We start from the raw sequence: 17,966 nt of genomic DNA on the forward strand, positions 1-17,966 counted from the left end.
GTACTCCAAAGAGAAAAGAAAAATGTAAGGAAGAACCTGGAAAGATCAGGAAGGAATAAAGAACGTATTAAGTAAAAATACGGGTAAGTACAATAGGTTTTCTTTCTCCTTTTGAGTTTTCTTTTTCTTTAAAAGATATTATTTATTTATTTGACAGAGAGAGAGACAGCATGAACAAGGGCAGTGGCAGGCAGAGGGAGAAGCAGGCTCCCTGCTAAGCAGGAGCCTGATGTGGAACTTGATCCCAGAACCCTGGGATCATGACTTGAGTTGAAGATAGATGCTTACTGATTGAGCCAGTCAGGTGCCCTCCTTTTGAATTTTCTAATTTATTTAACAGTTGAAGCAAAAAGTTTAATGCTGTGTGATTAGGCTCTAAATAAGGGAAAGGAAATATTTTTTTTAAAGATTTATTTATTTATTTATGAGAGAGAGAGAGAGAGAGAGAGAGAGAGAGAGAGAGGCAGGCAGAGACATAGGCAGAAGGAGAAGCAGGCTCCATGTCGGGAGCCCGACGCGGGACTCAATCCTGGGACTCCAGGATCGCGCCCTGGGCCAAAGGCAGGCACTAAACCACTGAGCCACCCAGGGATTCCTGGGAAAGGAAATATTTAAAAACAATTATAAATGGTGGAGGACAAAGGAATATAAAAAGCAAAACGATTTCTATACCTCATTTGAAGTGGTAAAATGACAATACCAGTCAACCAGTACAAGTTCTTTATATATAACATCTAAGGCAACCACTGAAAAAGCTAATAAAAGGGAAATACTCAAAACCACTACAGAACATCAAAAGAAAGTTCTAAAAAAATGTGCAAGCAACCGCCATGCAAAGGCCAAAAAAAAATAAATAAATAAATAAAAAAAAAACACAGAAAAATAAAGAAAACCCCAAACAATCAGAAAACTGAAAATAAAATGGCAGACTTAAACCCAATATAACAAATACTTTAAGTATAAGTGGCCTATATACCAGTTAAAAGACAGGGATTGGTGGAATAAATTAAAACAGGACTCAAGTATATGCGGTCAGCAAGAAACTAGTTCAAAAATAGTGATACAGGTAGGCTGAAAGTAAAATATTTGAAAAAGGCTTAATGTAAACATTAATCAAAGAAAAATAGGCATGGCATGGCTATATTAATATCAGATAAAGTCAATTTCAAACAAAATAAAACCAAACCTACCAGTCAGAGAGGGATACTACATAATGATAAACAGATCAATCCACCTAAGAAAACAAAACAATCCAAAAAAAAAAAAAGAAAGCAAAGAATTCCTAAATGTGAATGCACCAAACAACAAAGCCACAATATATGAAGCAAAAACTGATAAAAGTGAAAGAAATAGGCAAATCTTTAGATATAACTGGAGACTCCAACAACTCCCCTCAACAACTGACGGGAAGAACCAGAAAGGAAATGAGCAAGGAGGGGATGGCTTAGTGGTTTAGCGCTGCCTGCCTTCGGCCCAAGGCGTGATCCTGGAGACCCAAGATCGAGTCACACATTGGGCTCCCTGCATGGAGCCTGCTTCTCCCTCTGCCTGTGTCTCTGTCTCTCTCCCTCCTCCCTCCCTCCCTCTCTCTCTCCTCTCTCTCATAAATAAATAAATAAAATATTTTTTTTAAAAAAAAAGGGAAATGAGCAAGGATATAGAATAACTCAACAGCACCATCATCCAGCAGAATCTAATGGACATTAATACAAAGTGCCACCCAACAAGGACAAAATATACATTATTTTCAAGTGCTCACAGAAAATATTTCAAGTGTTCATAGAATATTTACCAAGAAAGACCATGTCCAGGCCATAAAACAATCTGACATCATACAGAATATATTCTCTAAGCACAAAGGATTCAAACTTGAAATCAACAGAGAAGTACACAATCTCTGGACAATCAGAAACTAACACACTTCAAAATAATCACAAGGTCAAAGAGGAAGTCTCAAAAGAAATTTTAAAAAAATTGAATTAAATGAAAAGGTAAATACAACAATTTCTGGGACATAGCTAAAGCAGTACTGAGAGGGAAGCGTAGACCACTAAATGCATAAAGTAGGGCAAAGTCTTAACTATCTAAACTCCTACCTAGGAATGTATAAAAGAAGAGCAAAATAAACTTAAAGCAAGGAGAAAAAAGACAGTAACAGTGATAAGAGCAAAAGCCAATGAAACAAAAAACATAAAAAAGGGGAAAAAAATCAATAAAACAAAGAGGTGGTTCTTTGAAAAGGTGAGAAACTAACAAACCTCTAGCAACACTGAAAATGAAAAAACAAAAACAAAAACAAAGAAACACAAGGAAACACATATTATCAACGTCAAGAATGAGCTACAGACTTGTAGATACCAAAAGAATAGGGAATCTTAACAAAAAATTCTACATACATAAACTTGGTAACTTAGACAAAAGGGAACACTACCTTGAAAAACACAAATTACCACAACTCACCTACTGTGAACGATTATTTGAACAGCCTAACAACTACTGAGGAAACTGAATTCATAATTTTAAAACCAAAAAAGAAATATCCAAGTCCAGATGTTCCACTGGAGAATTTTATCAAACATTTAAATAAGAATTACCAATTTGACACAGTGTTTTCTGGAAAACAGGTAAACACTTCTCAATTCATTTTACGAACCTAATACTATGATATCAAAGACAGTTAAAAAAAAAAAGTATGAACCAATATCCCTCATAAATATAGACACAAAAATCGTTAACAAAATATTTCCAAATAGAATCCAGCAAGAAAAAAAGAATTATGTACCATACTCAAGTGATGTTTATCCCAGGGAGGCAACTAGCTCAATACTTTAAAAAAATATCAATGTAATCTATATAATAACAGGTTAAAGAAGGAAAACCATAGCATCATGCAATAAATGCCAAGCAGGCATCTGACATAACTCAGTATCTCTCTCTCTCTCTTTTTTAAAGATTTCATTTATTTATTCATGAGAGATAGACAGAGACAGGCAGACGGAAAAGCAGACTCCATGCAAGGATCCCGGGTCTCCAGGATCAGGTCCTGGGTTGAAGGCAGAGCTAAACCCCTGAGCCACCCGGGCTGCCCTCAATATCTCTTTAGGATGAAAACTCTCAGAAAAACAAGATTAAAGAGGAGCTTCAACCTGATATGAAGCATATGCAAAAAACCTAGCAGTAACATCGTATTTTATTTATTTATTTTTTAATATTTTTTATTTATTTACTCATGAGAGACACGGGGTGGGGAGGGAGAGAAAGAGAGAGAGGCAGAGACACAGGCAGAGGGAGAAGCAGGCTCCACACAGGGAGCACAATGTGGGACTCGATCCTGGGTCTCCAGGATCATACCCTGGGCTGAAGGCAGCACTAAACCGCTGAGCCACCCGGGCTGCCCAACATCATATTTTATAATTAAACACTGAATGCTTTCCCCATAAGGCTGAAAACAAAGCTAGCATGTCCACTTTCATCACACTTATTCAACATAATGCCAGAAGTTTTAGTCAGTGTAACAAGAGGAAGAAATAAAACTGTTCTGTTTGCAGAGGACATGATGTCTACCCCAAAAATGCTAAGGAATCTGAAAAATTCTCCTAAAATAAATGACTTCAGTAAGGTGGCAGAACACAAGATAAACATACGAAGTTTGGGCCCCTGGATAGCTCAGTCAGCTGAATATCCAACTCTTGATTTTGGCTCAGGTCATGACCTTGGGATCATGACATCAAGCCCCACGTTGGGCTCCACACATACTGGCGAGTCTGCTTGAGAGTCTCTCTCCTCCCTCTGTCTCTCCCCCTGCTCGTGTGCTCGCTCCCTCTCAAATAAATCTTAAAAAAAAAAAACAAAACATACACACACAGATCAATTTTATCACTATAGAAATGCAAATCAAAACCTCAGTGCAAGGGGTGCCTAAGTAACTCAGTCAGTTAAGCATCTGCCTTCAACTTAGGTCACGATCCTAGGGTGCTGGGATCAAATCCCACATTGGGCTCCCTGCTCAGTTAGGGAGCCTGCTTCTCCCTCTCTCTCTGCCATTCTCCACTCTTGTGCTCTTTGGTTCTATCTGTCAAATAAACAAATACATTTAAAAAAATAATAAAAGGCAAAAAACACAGAAAATGACAAGTGTTGACAAAGATATGGAGAAACTAGAACCCTTGTGCATCGTTGACAGAGATGTAAAATGGTTGCAAATACTGTGGAAGTCTGGTGGGTCCTCAAAAAATTAAAAATAGAACTATACATGACTCAACAATTCCATTTCTGGATGGATATATATACATCTACAAATTTCCAAGAGACCTGAAAACAGGGTCTCAAGGAACAATTATATACACCCATGACACAGAAGCACTATTCACAATAGCCAAAAAGAAGCAACCCAATGACCTCAGATGGATGACTAGATAAAGACCAATGGAGTATTAGCTTTAAAAACAAAGGAAATTCTAAAGACATTACACTAAGTAGAATAAGCTAATCAAAAAGACAAATACTGGGGCAGCCCCAGTGGCGCAGCGGTTCAGCACCGCCTACAGCCCAGGGCGTGATCCTGGAGGCCCTGGATCAAGTCCCACATCGGGCTCTCTGTATGATGCCTGCTTCTCCCTCTGCCTGTGTCTCTGCCTCTCTCTCTCTCTGTCTCTATGAATAAATAAATAAAATCTAAAAAAAAATAAAAGACAAATACTGTATGATTCCACTTATATGAAATCCAAATTTCTCATGCATCCCAAGATCATGACCTGAGCCCAAATCAAATTCAAATAGTAGTCAAATTCATAGAGACAGAAAATAGAACAGTGGTTGCCAGGGGCTAGGGAAGGGAGAGGAATAGCGAATATGATATGATTTGTAGTTAAGTGTATATTCAGTCTACGTCCTGTTCCTGGTACACAGCTCCTACAGCCCTTGTACTTTCTTAAATGTCAAGAACAATCAAATGATTTTTTTGTTGTAATATTTAGCTTTTGTTCCCAGCTCCTGAAATTGCTCCAGAGTGGTAAAGGTGAAAGGGGTATCTGTTAATTCTTAACAAGCCCCTTTCAACCAAACAAGAGTTTATGTTAATGAGGTCAATTTTGGAAAGCCCCTGAATAACCACAGGATGGGGCTGTTGTCAAGAGAATCAAACATGTGGCTAAAGGGTTAGAACTGAAGCCCTAACCCTGAATTTATTTTTTAAATATTTTATTTATTTATCCATAAGAGACACACACAGAGAGAGAGAGGCAGAAACACAGATGGAGAAGCAGGCTCCATGCAGGGAGCCGATGTGGGACTCAATCCAGGGACTCCAGGATCATGCCCTGGGCCCAAGGTAGGCACTAAACTGCTGTGCCACCCAGGGATCCCTAGCCCTGGGTTTAAATCAATGGCCAATGATTTAATCAATTGTGACCACACAATGAAAAGTCCATAAAAACCCAAAAGGATAGGATCAGAAACCTTCCAGCTTGTGAACATGTGTGCTAGGAACATGACTTGCCTGGAGAAGGCCTATGGAAGCTCTACACTCCTTCCCACATACTTGCCCTATGTTACTCCTTCATTTGGCTGTCCCTCTGGTACAAACTGTTATTGCTGAGTTCAGTGAGTTGCTCGAGCAAATTACTGAACCAAGGAGGGAGTCATGGTAATCTCTGATTTATACCAGTTGGTCAGAAGCATCGGTGATATCCTGACTCTCAATTGGTACTGATGTGGGAGCAATCTTTGGGGACTGAGCACTTAACCTGTGAGATTTGATGCTAACTCCGGGTAGGTAAGTGTCACACTTAAGTTGTAGGGTACTCAGCTGATGTTGGAGAATTGCCTGGTGTAGGGAAACACCCTACACACTTGTAATACACAAGTGTTCTGTGAGCAGCAAGTAGGCAGAAAGTAGAGTTTTCCTTTCCAAGGAGTTACTGTTTACTGGGTCGAGTTTCTGTTTTGCAATATTGAAAATGTTCCATTGGGTAGATGGTGGTGATGGTACCACAACAATATACACATATACAACTGCATTAAACTTTAGCACACTTAAAAATGGCTAAAATGGTAAATTTCATGTTATATATACTTAAACCACAATTAAAAAATTTTTTAGAAAGTCAATTGTGGGGATCCCTGGGTGGCGCAGCGGTTTGGCGCCTGCCTTTGGCCCCAGGGCGCGATCCTGGAGACCCGGGATCGAATCCCACGTGGGGCTCCTGGTGCATGGAGCCTGCTTCTCCCTCTGCCTGTGTCTCTGCCTCTCTCTCTCTCTCTCTGTATGACTATCGTAAATAAATAAAAATAAAAAAAATAAAAAAGTCAATTGTGTTTCTTTTTTTTGTCAATTGTGTTTCTATATACTAGCAATGAATATGTAGACACTGAAATTAGAAATACAATAACATTTACAATCACTTAAAACAAGTAAGATATATGTAAAATCTAACAAAACATATGCAAGACTAGTATTCTGAAAAGGGTGAAATGCTGATGAAAGAAATACAAAATCTAAATAAAAGGAGATAAATAACATGTTCATGAATTGACATACTCAATAAAGATGCCAACTTTTCTCAAACTGATACACAGATTTAACATAATTCCTACCAAAACCTCAGCAAGAGTCTTTGCAGATGTAGAAAAGCTGATCCTAAAATTTATATGGAAAAAGAAAACAAAATGGTTAAAACAATTCTCAAAAGAAATAAAGTGGGATGAATCAGTCTACCCAATTTGAAGACTTACTATATAGCTACAGTAACCAAGACTGGCTAGTACTGGTTAACAGACAGATATATATATATCAATGAGATACAATAGAGAACCCAGAACTAAACCCACCCAAATATGCCCAACTCATTTTTTAAAAAGGTATAAAGGCGGTTTGGGGCGCCTGGGTGGCTCAGTCAGTTGAGTATTTATTTACCTTTGGCTTAGGTCACAATCTCCAGGTCCTGGGATTAAGCCCCAAGTAGGGCTGCCTGCTCAGCAAGGAGTCTGCTTCTCCTTGTCCTTCTGTGTCTCCCCCTCCCACCCCCCCACCACCCCAGCTTGTGCATACTCTCTCATTCAAATAAATAAAAATCTTTTAAAAAAAAAAAAAGGAACATATATATTAGACTTCATCAAAATTAAAATCTTTTGCTCTGTAAACGACCCAGTTAAAAGGATGAAAAGAAGTTGCACACTGAAAGAAAATATTTTCAAAACACATTATCTAGGGGCAGCCCCGGTGGCTCAGTAGTTTAGTGCTGCCTTCAGCCCAGGGTGTGATCCTGGAGACCCGGGATGGAGTCCCACATCAGGCTCCCTGCATGGAGCCTGCTTCTCTCTCTGCCTGTGTCTCTCTGCCTCTTTCTCTCTGTGTCTCTCATGAATAAATAAATAAAATCTTTAAAAAAAAAAAAAGCCACATATCTGATAAAGGGCTAGTACCTAGAATACAGAAAGAACTCTAAACCCAACAGTAGAAGAATGGACAACAGGTGAGAAGCAGGAGCCTGCTTCTCCCTCCTCCTGTGTCTCTGCCTCTCTATGTCTATCATAAATAAATTAAAAAAAAAAAAAGAAGAAGAATGGACAACCATTTTGACAATGGGCAACAGACTTGAAGGGAGACACTGCACTGAAGGGCACATGTCTGTGTTCATATTCCATTCCTCTAGTCATTTGGACAGCTACTATTTAGAAGAATGACCAACTCAATATAGAAAGACAGAATGTACTGATTACTTAAAAGAACAGAAAATGATTCCACTTGTGGCAAAAAAACGAAAAAATTATGCATATAGAAAAGGATACACCATGGGATTAATAGATCTCAGGAGCAATAGGAATGCAAGTTTGAGGGGGTTTTTTTGTTTGTTTGTTTTACTTATTCTATGTTCTGATTTTCTAAAATGAATATATAATAAAAGATTTTTAAATAGGATAAAAAATGATTCACCTTTTTAAAAAATTTATTTATTCATGAGAGACAGAGAGAGAGAGGCAGAAACACAGGCAGAGGGAGAAGCAGGCACCATGCAGGAAACCCGATGTGGGACTTGATCCCAGGACTTCAGGATCATACCCTGGGCTGGAGGGGGGCGCTCAACCACTGAGCCACCCATGCATCCCCCATTCACCTTTTATAGCTTAATGGTTTTGTCTCTTCTATAAAGTTTGACTACCACCACAGAATTCTGTTCTCTTTAGTCCATTCGTAACCACTGTTAAGCATCTAATTACCTTATAATTACTTGAAATATATTAATCTGGTCTCCCCAAATATACGTTTTTTGACACTGGGTACATATTTTCAAGACACTGCTGACTTGGGAAGAACACCTATTTTACACATTTGTTCTCTGGCTATCCTATCCCCCTTGATAGAAGTCCTGCCTACACTTAGCGGAGACAGATAAGACCTTCTCTTATTGCAGCTAATCTTATATTTAGTATACTTTCTTCTCTTACTCTTCCTTAAAACAATAGAGAACCAAAGAGTGGTGGAAACACTATACACTTTAAAACTAAAGGCTAGGGCAGCCCTGGTGGCTCAGTGGTTTAGCGCTGCCTTCGGCCCAGGGTGGGATCCTGGAGACCTGGGATCGAGTCCCATGTCAGGCTCCCTGTATGGAGCCTGCTTCTCCCTCTGCCTGTGTCTCTGCCTCTCTCTCTCTGTCTCTCATGTTAAATAAATTAAATATTTAAAAAAAAACTAAAACTAAAGGCTAAAAAATATAAATAAATAAATAAATAAACAAATAAATAAACAAAACTGAAGGCTAAAATATTTTCATTGATACACAAGAACTTTTTTCTTAAGTGAGTTTCCTTTTAGGGGATTTATTTTTATCTTGCTTTTAACTTATTTTTACTTTTTCATTTGTATCCATTAAAGAGCATTTTGAATGTAGTCGCCAACATCTGAAATATCTCATTAAAAATTTTTAAAAGATTTTATTTGTGAGATGCCTGGGTGGCTCAGCGGTTAAGCATCTGTCTTAGGCTCAGGGCATGATCCTAGAGTCTTGAGATCGAGTCCCGCATTGGGCTCCCTGCATGGAGCCTGCTTCTCCCTCTGTGTCTCTGTCTCTGTCTCTCTCTCTCTCTGTGTCTCTCATGAATAAATAAAATCTTTAAAAAAAATTTAAAATAAAAATAGAGTTTACTTATTTGAGGGAGAAAGCACAATTATATGTTAATTGAATTTAAATTTTTAAAAAAGAAAAAACTGAAAATCATGATTTTTCATTTGTCATAGGAATAACTGATTTAGGCTAGTATCACTGGATGCTAAAACAAGTAGATGAGATTTTAATGAGAAACAGGATATTTACGTAGTTTCAAGGTATCTCCCTTCAAATTATTATAAAGGGAAAAAAAGTAGCTTTATAGTGGAGAGCCCAGGCAGACACCACCCTAATAATGAAGCACTCCAATTTATCTCAAGTCACAAAACAAACATCCTGTGCCTCCGTATATTATACAATGTGAAGAGCAAAACTTCAATGGTATTCCTGCTCCACATGTATAACCTTAATCTAATCACAAGGAAACATCAGAGGAGCCCAAACTGAGAGGCATTCTACAAAATAACTAGCCTGTACTCTTCAAAAAGGCCAGGCCAAAAAAAAAAAAAAAAAAAAGGAGAGAATGGCTGAGGAAATTTTCACATTAAAGAGACTAAAGAAACATGACATTGAAAGCATTGCAGGCTTCCCTAGTGAGTCTTGGCATGGGGGTAAAACAAGCTGCAAATGCTGTTACTAGGATAACTGGCTAAATTTTATGAGGGTCTGTGGATTGATACAGGCCTATAACAGCTAAAATGTATGGCTTTTGGGATGCCTGGGTGGCTCAGCAGCTGAGCATCTGCCTTTGGCTTGGGGTGTGATCCCCATCCCAGGATCAAGTCCCACATCCTCCCACGTCGGGCTCCTTGCAGGGAGCCTACTTCTCCCTCTGTCTATGTCTCTGCCTCTCTCTGTGTCTCTCATGAATAAATAAATAAAATCTTAAAAAAATAATAAATAAATAAATAAAATGTATGGCTTTTGACAGCTGTATTGTGTTTATGTAAAAGAATGTCCAAGTACTTAGGAAATACACTCTAAAGTATTTAGGGTGTGATATCTATAACTTACTCTCAATGTTGCAGGAAAAAAATGTATACAGAGTAGACGGTATAGCAAAAGGGGCAAATATTAATAATTGGTAAAACTGGGTAAATTTATACTATTCTTGGCAACTTGTTTGCAAGCCTGAAATTATATCAAGATATAAAGATACAAAAATACTCCAAAATATCTGTTTACTAGGGAGTGGGGAAAAAAAAATCCCAGTCTAGGTGGAAGATGAGTAAGGTTTCATCATAGCCTGGTGGTTTCAATGACTAAAAATGATTACATTTATACAGTCTTCATTTTTAAGGTTAATAAATATTTCATTTATGAAAATCAGTATCATTTACCTTTTCCTCTCTTCCTTTATTCTGTTCTTTCTTTTCCCGACAGCGAACGGCTTTCCCTCTGTCGTTGTGAAGATTGTGTGTAGATGAACGGTGAGCTCTGACAGTTGTACCTGGACGGTTGCCATGTGGTTTAGGGTCACTGTACTGAGGGGACTGGCGTTTTCGAGGCCCTGGTGAGGGTCTAATTAGACACAAGATCATGAAAATCATAACGAACTGGAGGTGGTCCAAATACAGACGAACACATATAATGTTTAAGTTAGGGGCTCTGAACTGAAGAAGCCAAGGCAATAATGGAAGATCAGAGAGGAGTGAACAAACTTAAGTCATTGAAATTTAAGATCTGATGTTCAAATCTGACACCATAGTCTGGGGTAATATAATGAAAAGAAAGGAAGGACTGTATGGTTATATGATAGAAATAATGGAAGGCAAGTGATCATCACTTCTCCTTTGAGAGGATATCACTGGTGTACATTAAGGATGAGAGAAAAAGGAGTCTGATTCCTGGAAACTGAAAAGACAGCAATTATCAAAGAGAGTTTTATCAGAAGAACGAGAACACAGCACAAGTACAGGATTCATATTTATCCAACGGTACGTGTGTAAGTTGACACTATTTTACTTAGAATATATCATAGATCTCTTATTTTAATTAATGAAACTTAGTAATTTTCCCATTTAAAAAACTGACATAAATACTGGCTATGGACAGTCACAAGAAGTGATGCATACAGTGCTTTACATTTATACATGACCTCATGCCCTCTTTGTTTCTGCAGCAGGATTCAGACCTCTCAAATATTTCTCAGGCTGCTAGACTGGGTTGGGGTCACTAAAATGAGCAATAAAAAAGGTAAGAGAGGCCTATCCTCAAATACCATAAATATAGTTAAGAAAGAAGATATGTAAACTAGGCAAGTACACCAGAAAATGCAAATGAGACCAAGTGCTATCAACGACTCAAGAAGACAGAAAATACACCGGGTCTGGAAACACTGGAGATGAACTAAACAAGGGGTTTAAGTGCAGACAAGAAAATCAGCGTAGCAAAGAAATAAAAATGAGCTTCATCTCTGTAAAGGACTCTAAAGACACTAACTATAAAGACAACGGGGAGCATTCAGGGAAGATACTGGACAGAGAAGGTGGTTTACTAAGTAGAAAATCTGAATACCAGCTCAAGAGGCTTGGCTTTTAGCTAACTACTGCTGAAAGGGTTTGAGAGCCCAGCCCCGGTGGCGCAGCGGTTTAGCGCTGCCTGCAGCCCAGGGCGTGATCCTGGAGACCCTGGATCGAGTCCCACATCAGGCTCCCTGCATGGAGCCTGCTTCTCCTTCTGCCTGTGTCTCTGCCTCTCTCTCTCTCTCTCTCTGTCTCTATGAATAAGTGAATAAAATCTTTAAAAAAAAAAAAAAGAAAGAAAGAAAGGGTTTGAGAAAAATGAGTCCATACCTGAGTAAGAAAAATATGCCAATAAAGGAAACAGAAGCAGGGGGATATATGCAGGTTACATATGTTATGGAGGCAAGAAATGAAGGCCAGGCTTAAGGCAGTAAGCAATGAGAGTCTGAGAGAATTGCTATTAAAATATACTCCTGTAGACATGGGACATTGAGAATGAGGATTTGGCAGGATGATAAAATCAAACCAATGTGGAAAGGAATGATAGGGGTTCGATTTTGGATTTAGACACTTGGGAGAGCCAAGTGGAGATATTACCTTAAATTAATTAATTGATTAATTTATTTATTTATTACTCTCTTACTAGAAACATAATATAAAATAGACACTGAGATATAATCCTTTTTTTTTTTAAATTTATTTATGAAAGACAGAGAGAGAAGCAGGCTCCATGCAGGGAGCCCAATGTGGGACTCGATCCTGGGACTCCAGGATCATGTCCTGGGCTAAAGGCAGGTGCTAAACCGCTGAGCCACCCAGGGATTCCCGACACTGAGATATAATCAAATATAAAAAATAAGTCACCTGTAACTCCATTACCCAGCATTAACCACCTAACATATTAGTCTATTTTCTTATAGTTGCCTTTCATTTAAACAGAACTGGAGAGGATCCCTGGTGGCTCAGCAGTTTGACGCCTGCCTTCGGCCCAGGGCATGATCCTGGAGTCCCAGGATCGAGTCTCACATCGGGCTTCCTGCATGGAGCCTGCTTCTCCCTCTGCCTGTGTTTCTGCCTCACTCTCTGTGCCGCTCATGAATAAATAAATAAAATCTTAAAAAAAAAAAAAACAGAACTGGAATTGTTATGCACACATGCATTCATATTTTTCTCTACTCATTTCATAAGGCATTTCCTTTTTTTTTTTTATTTATTTATTTACGACAGTCATACAGAGAAAGAGAGAGGCAGAGACACAGGCAGAGGGACAAGCAGGCTCCATGCACCGGAAGCCCGACGTGGGACTCGATCCCGGGTCTCCAGGATCGCGCCCTGGGCCAAAGGCAGGCGCCAAACCGCTGCGCCACCCAGGGATCCCCCATAAGGCATTTCCTGTATCATCACCTCATAAATGGCTTTTAATGACTAGATGGCAGTTACCTGTAAAATATGCCACTTTTCATCCACTTTTTACTACTAGCTATTCATTTCTCCAAAAACTAATTTACTGAACTATTACTATTGATTACACATTAGGATTAAAATATTTCAAATAAGTTTAAGAAAACCTTTACTCTTACAGACTTATATCCGTGTATATGTGTGTATGGAGAGGGGGCTTCAATGAAAACATAAACAGTACATCAGATGATGCGAAGTGCAGTCTAGAAAAATAAAGAATGGCAGGGGCTTTGATTAGGGGGCGGTATTTCAGGGAGAGTGGTCAGAGACAGCTGACCACTCTCTCTGAAGTAACATTTAAGCTGAGACCTGAAGGAAATGAGAGAACAAGTTATCAGACATCTGAGCTGAAAGAAAGGCAAGTACAAAGAACTAAAGTGTCTGTGTGACTTGCTCGAGGAAGAAGAGAGTCATGAGAACTCAAGTTCTAGAGATAGTGCAGAACCAGTCTGCACATGCTGCTGAAGGATATGATGAACACTTTGATATTCTAAAAGGCCCAGTGAACCTCCTTGTACAAACATTTCTCTGCACAACCATAAAAGAGAACACTGGATCAGCTCAATCTGTTCTTTATTAATTTTTTTTAATTTATTTATGATAGAGAGAGAGAGAGAGAGAGAGAGAGAGAGAGAGGCAGAGACACAGGCAGAGGGAGAAGCAGGCTCCATGCACCGGGAGCCTGATGTGGGATTCGATCCCGGGTCTCCAGGATCGCGCCCTGGGCCAAAGGCAGGCGCCAAACCGCTGCACCACCCAGGGATCCCTCAATCTGTTCTTTAAATGGAACTAAAATCTAACTGATGACAAGGCTGAACTCACCACCAAGGTTCAAGAAAGAATAAGTTTGGGCAACCCGGGTGGCTCAGTGGTTTAGCGCCTGCCTTTGGCCCAGGATGTGATCCTAGAGACCCAGGACTGAGTCCCATGTCGGACTCCCTGCATGGAGCCTGCTTCTCCCTCTGCCTGTGTCTCTGCCTCTCTCTCTCTCTGTGTCTCTCATGAATAAATAAATAAAATCTTAAGAAAGAAAGAAAGAAGAAAGAAAGAAAGAAAGAAAGAAAGAAAGAAAGAAAGAAAGAAAGAAAGAAAGAAAGAATAAGCTCTCTTAAACACGAGTACAAATGAAGATTAACAAAAAATAAAAAGTTTTGAGGGATATTTACTTGAGGGAGCAAGTAATAAAATAAACTACAGGAAGAAACAAAGATGCAACTAATAAAGTCAAGAGGAGGAGAATATTCATCATCATCATCATCATCATCATCATCATCATAATAATGTGATCCATCCAAGGCATTTAAGATCAGGGACAAAAAAAGATATTGAAGAAAGCAAGAAGCAATCAGAAGGGAAACTAGGACTCCTCGTCATAGAATTTCTAGATGAAGAGGTTCATCTAATGAACTAAATTTTCACTGGGTACATGTATTCATTGAAAAGTTCTTAACCCAGTAAGTGAGAGAGGAGTTACAGGGCTGTTATGGATTCAATGTTTGTGTCCCCCAAAATTCACATTAAATCCCTCATCCCTAGTGAGATCATCTAGAGTAAGGGAGTAATTAAAGTTAGGGATGCCTGGCTGGCTCAGTCAGTAAAGCATGTGACTCTTGATCTCAGGGTGGTGACTTCAAGCCCCATGTTGGGCATGGAGCCTACTCATAAATGAATTAATTAATTAAATAAAGTTAAATAAGGCCTTGATCTGAGGATTGTGCCCTGTGAGACATACCAGAGAGCTTGCTCATTCCCTATGCCATGAAAAGACAGAAAGAAGGCAGCTGTCTGCTTGAGAAGAGTCCTCAGGAGCCAAACTAGCTAGCACCTTGATCTTGGACTTTCTGGTCTCCAGAACTATGAGAAATAAAGACATAAATTTCTGGTGTTTAAGCCACCAGATCTGGTATATTTAGTTACAGCAGGAGGAAGAGACTGGTAACACAAGGACCAAATGATGGTTCTCCAGAATGAGGAAAGAAAAGAGTTGGGATCCCTGGGTGGCGCAGCGGTTTGGCGCCTGCCTTTGGCCCAGGGCGCGATCCTGGAGACCCAGGATCGAATCCCACATCGGGCTCCCAGTGCATGGAGCCTGCTTCTCCCTCTGCCTGTGTCTCTGCCTCTCTCTCTCTCTCTGTGTGTAACTATCATAAATAAATAAATTTAAAAAAAAAAAAAAAAGAGTAAAAAGGAGTAAAACATATTTATAGAGAAGAAAAAATAAAAACATACAACTTGACTCATCTATTATTAGTTTTACTAAATTAAGAAAAAAGTAATCATAAATGTAGAAGAAGATTTACTTACAAATACTCACTTTATAATAACAAAAAGGGGAAAACAACCAGTGAGAGCATGGTTAACTATTTGGTTATACACAACCCTTTAAAAGCACCAGAGAAAAAGGTCTAACGTGGCTTGTGAATCATCAAAGCTTACAGTATGAAGAGCCAACTAACCTATCTGGTGTCCTCATCAGAAACTGGGGCTAAAAAACTAGTACCTACCTTCTGAGACTGTTTTGAGAATATACATAAAACAATGAACACAGTACCCAGCATACAGTAAATATCTAATGATTGTTGTCTATTATTAGGATTTTTTTTTAGAAACAGGGTACAAATTTACATATTGTGAATACAGTATAACTGTGAAAATAAAAAGATTAGAAGTTGCACTGGAATGTCTATATGATTTGCCCTTCCTTTCATGCATTTTCTTATTTTTCTTTAATGAGCCTACTGCTGTACTTTTTTTTAGTGAATTCTAAAATATAACAGAAAATATAGTATTTATAAAAATGTTTATAAGCAAAGGAAAAATTTCATAACTATTCAAAAGATATAGGAGTCAATAACAGAACATTAGTACTTTAGAACTGAAGACAAGAAGAAGGTGGCTAGAAAGCAATCAATACCCAGTAGTTGATCTTAAAGTGGAGAGGGAACACTTTGGCACAATACTTATCAAAGCATGATCCATGGACTACCAGTATCAGAATCGCTGGCAGATTCCTGAGCTCCACCTGCTATCTATAGGCATACCTTGTTTTACTGTGCTTTAATTTATTGTGCTTTGCAGATATTGTTTTGTTTGTTTTTACAAACTGAAGATTTGTGGCAACCTCATGTTGAACAAGTCTTATCAGTGCCATTTTTCCAATAGCATTGGCTCATTTTCTGTTTCTTTTGTTTGTTTGTTTTCATTTTGTTTCTGAGTCATACTTTGGTGATTCTTGGAATATTTTAAACGTTTTATTATTATTATATTTGTTTAGGTGATCTGTGATCAGAGATTATAACTTGCTGGGAGCTCCGATGATGGTTAACATTTTTTAGAAATAAAGTATTTTTCAATTAGGGTATGTGTATTATTTTTCCAAGACAAAATACTACTGCACACTTAACAGATTACAGTATAGTACAAACCCAACTTTTATATGCACTGGGAAACCAAAACATTTATTTGACTCAATTTTGGTATAATATTCCCTTTATGGTGATGGTCTGGAACAGAACCTGCAGTATTTCCTAGGTATGCCTGTATTATATCAGACTCTCTGGGAGTGAAAACCCAGAATTCACATTCTAATGAGTGCCAAAAGAGACCTTTAGTAGGTAAACTGGAATTTGAGAATAACTAGTATGGCAAGGAATGCCAGCTTTCAAATATACCTGTTTTCAAATTCCAGTTCCACCAATTATTAGCTTTGTGATAATGGGGAAAAGTTAACCTAACTTCACTATACCTCAAGCTATCTTATATGAAATATAAAGAAAATACGACTTATTTGAAAGGCTGTGAATAAATGAAGTAACATGTGTAGCCTCTAATAATGCTTAAGACATATATGAGCACTCAGCATCTAGTGCCCATCATTAAATACAATTAAGAATTTAGGGATCCCTGGGTGGCGCAGTGGTTTGGCGCCTGCCTTTGGCCCAGGGCGCGATCCTGGAGACCCGGGATCGAATCCCACATCGGGCTCCCGGTGCATGGAGCCTGCTTCTCCCTCTGCCTGTGTCTCTGCCTCTCTCTCTCTCTCTCTCTCTCTCTGTGACTATCATAAATAAATAAAAATTAAAAAAAAAAAAGAATTTAGAGTTATGGGGCAGCCCGGGTGGCTTCGCAGTTTAGCGCCGCCTTCAGCCCAGGGCCTGATCTTGGAGACCCGGGATTAAGTCCCACATCGGGCTCCCTGCATGGAGCCTGCTTCTCCCTCTGCCTATATCTCTTTCTCTCTCTGAGTCTCTCATGAATAAATAGATAAAATCTTAAAAAAAAAAAAAGAATTGAGAGTTATAAATAACAATGTGAAATTGAAAAACACCTGAGCAATGTCTTCCTTAATGCAAGGTTCTCAAACTGATTAGGGTCAAAGAACCTAAAAGTCAGGGTTTTTTATAGAATGCTATTATACACTCACATGTTTAAGCCTACAATACAAACGAGGAAATCTATTATGTGAGTGGAAGAGACTAATGACATCCATCACATACTTGTCAGATAAAAATATATATAGTGAGGGACACCTGGGTGGCTCAGTGGTTGAGTGTCTGCCTTTGGCTCAGATTGTAATCCCAGGGTCCTGGGATCGAGTCCCACATCAGGCTCCCTGCAGGGAACCTGCTTCTCCCTCTGCCTATGTCTCTGCCTCTCTCTGTGTCTCTCATGAATACATAAATAAAATCTTTAAAAAAATGGAGTGAAACTAAGCATGACTGGCTATGCAGACCATTTCAGTAAATATCACTTTCACTAACTGTACATATGCCAGCTCCAAGGATAGAAAGCTTGGGGGAAAATGCCAAAGAAAAACCTAAAATAGAGAACATTTTATCCTTTTTATCCTGTGAATTAAAAAGCCACATTATTTTTCATTTTAATAATTTTCATGAATAGCAGTATTCTGTGATAGCTGTTTGAGAACCAGTGTTTT

At 38.8% G+C, this 17,966-nt stretch overlaps 1 protein-coding gene across 1 annotated transcript in view; it reads right to left on the bottom strand.

Annotated features, from left to right (window-relative positions):
- Positions 1-17,966, bottom strand: part of KATNA1 (katanin catalytic subunit A1) — a 47,541-nt gene that overhangs the window by 15,641 nt on the left and 13,934 nt on the right. The window contains exon 4 of the mRNA XM_055309974.1: positions 10,445-10,625. Coding sequence (XP_055165949.1) covers positions 10,445-10,625 — 181 coding nt within the window. The remainder of the gene's footprint in view (positions 1-10,444; positions 10,626-17,966) is intronic.

Source organism: Nyctereutes procyonoides, unplaced genomic scaffold (genome assembly GCF_905146905.1).
Source record: "Nyctereutes procyonoides isolate TBG_1078 unplaced genomic scaffold, NYPRO_anot_genome, whole genome shotgun sequence".
Taxonomy (NCBI): Eukaryota; Metazoa; Chordata; class Mammalia; order Carnivora; family Canidae; genus Nyctereutes; species Nyctereutes procyonoides.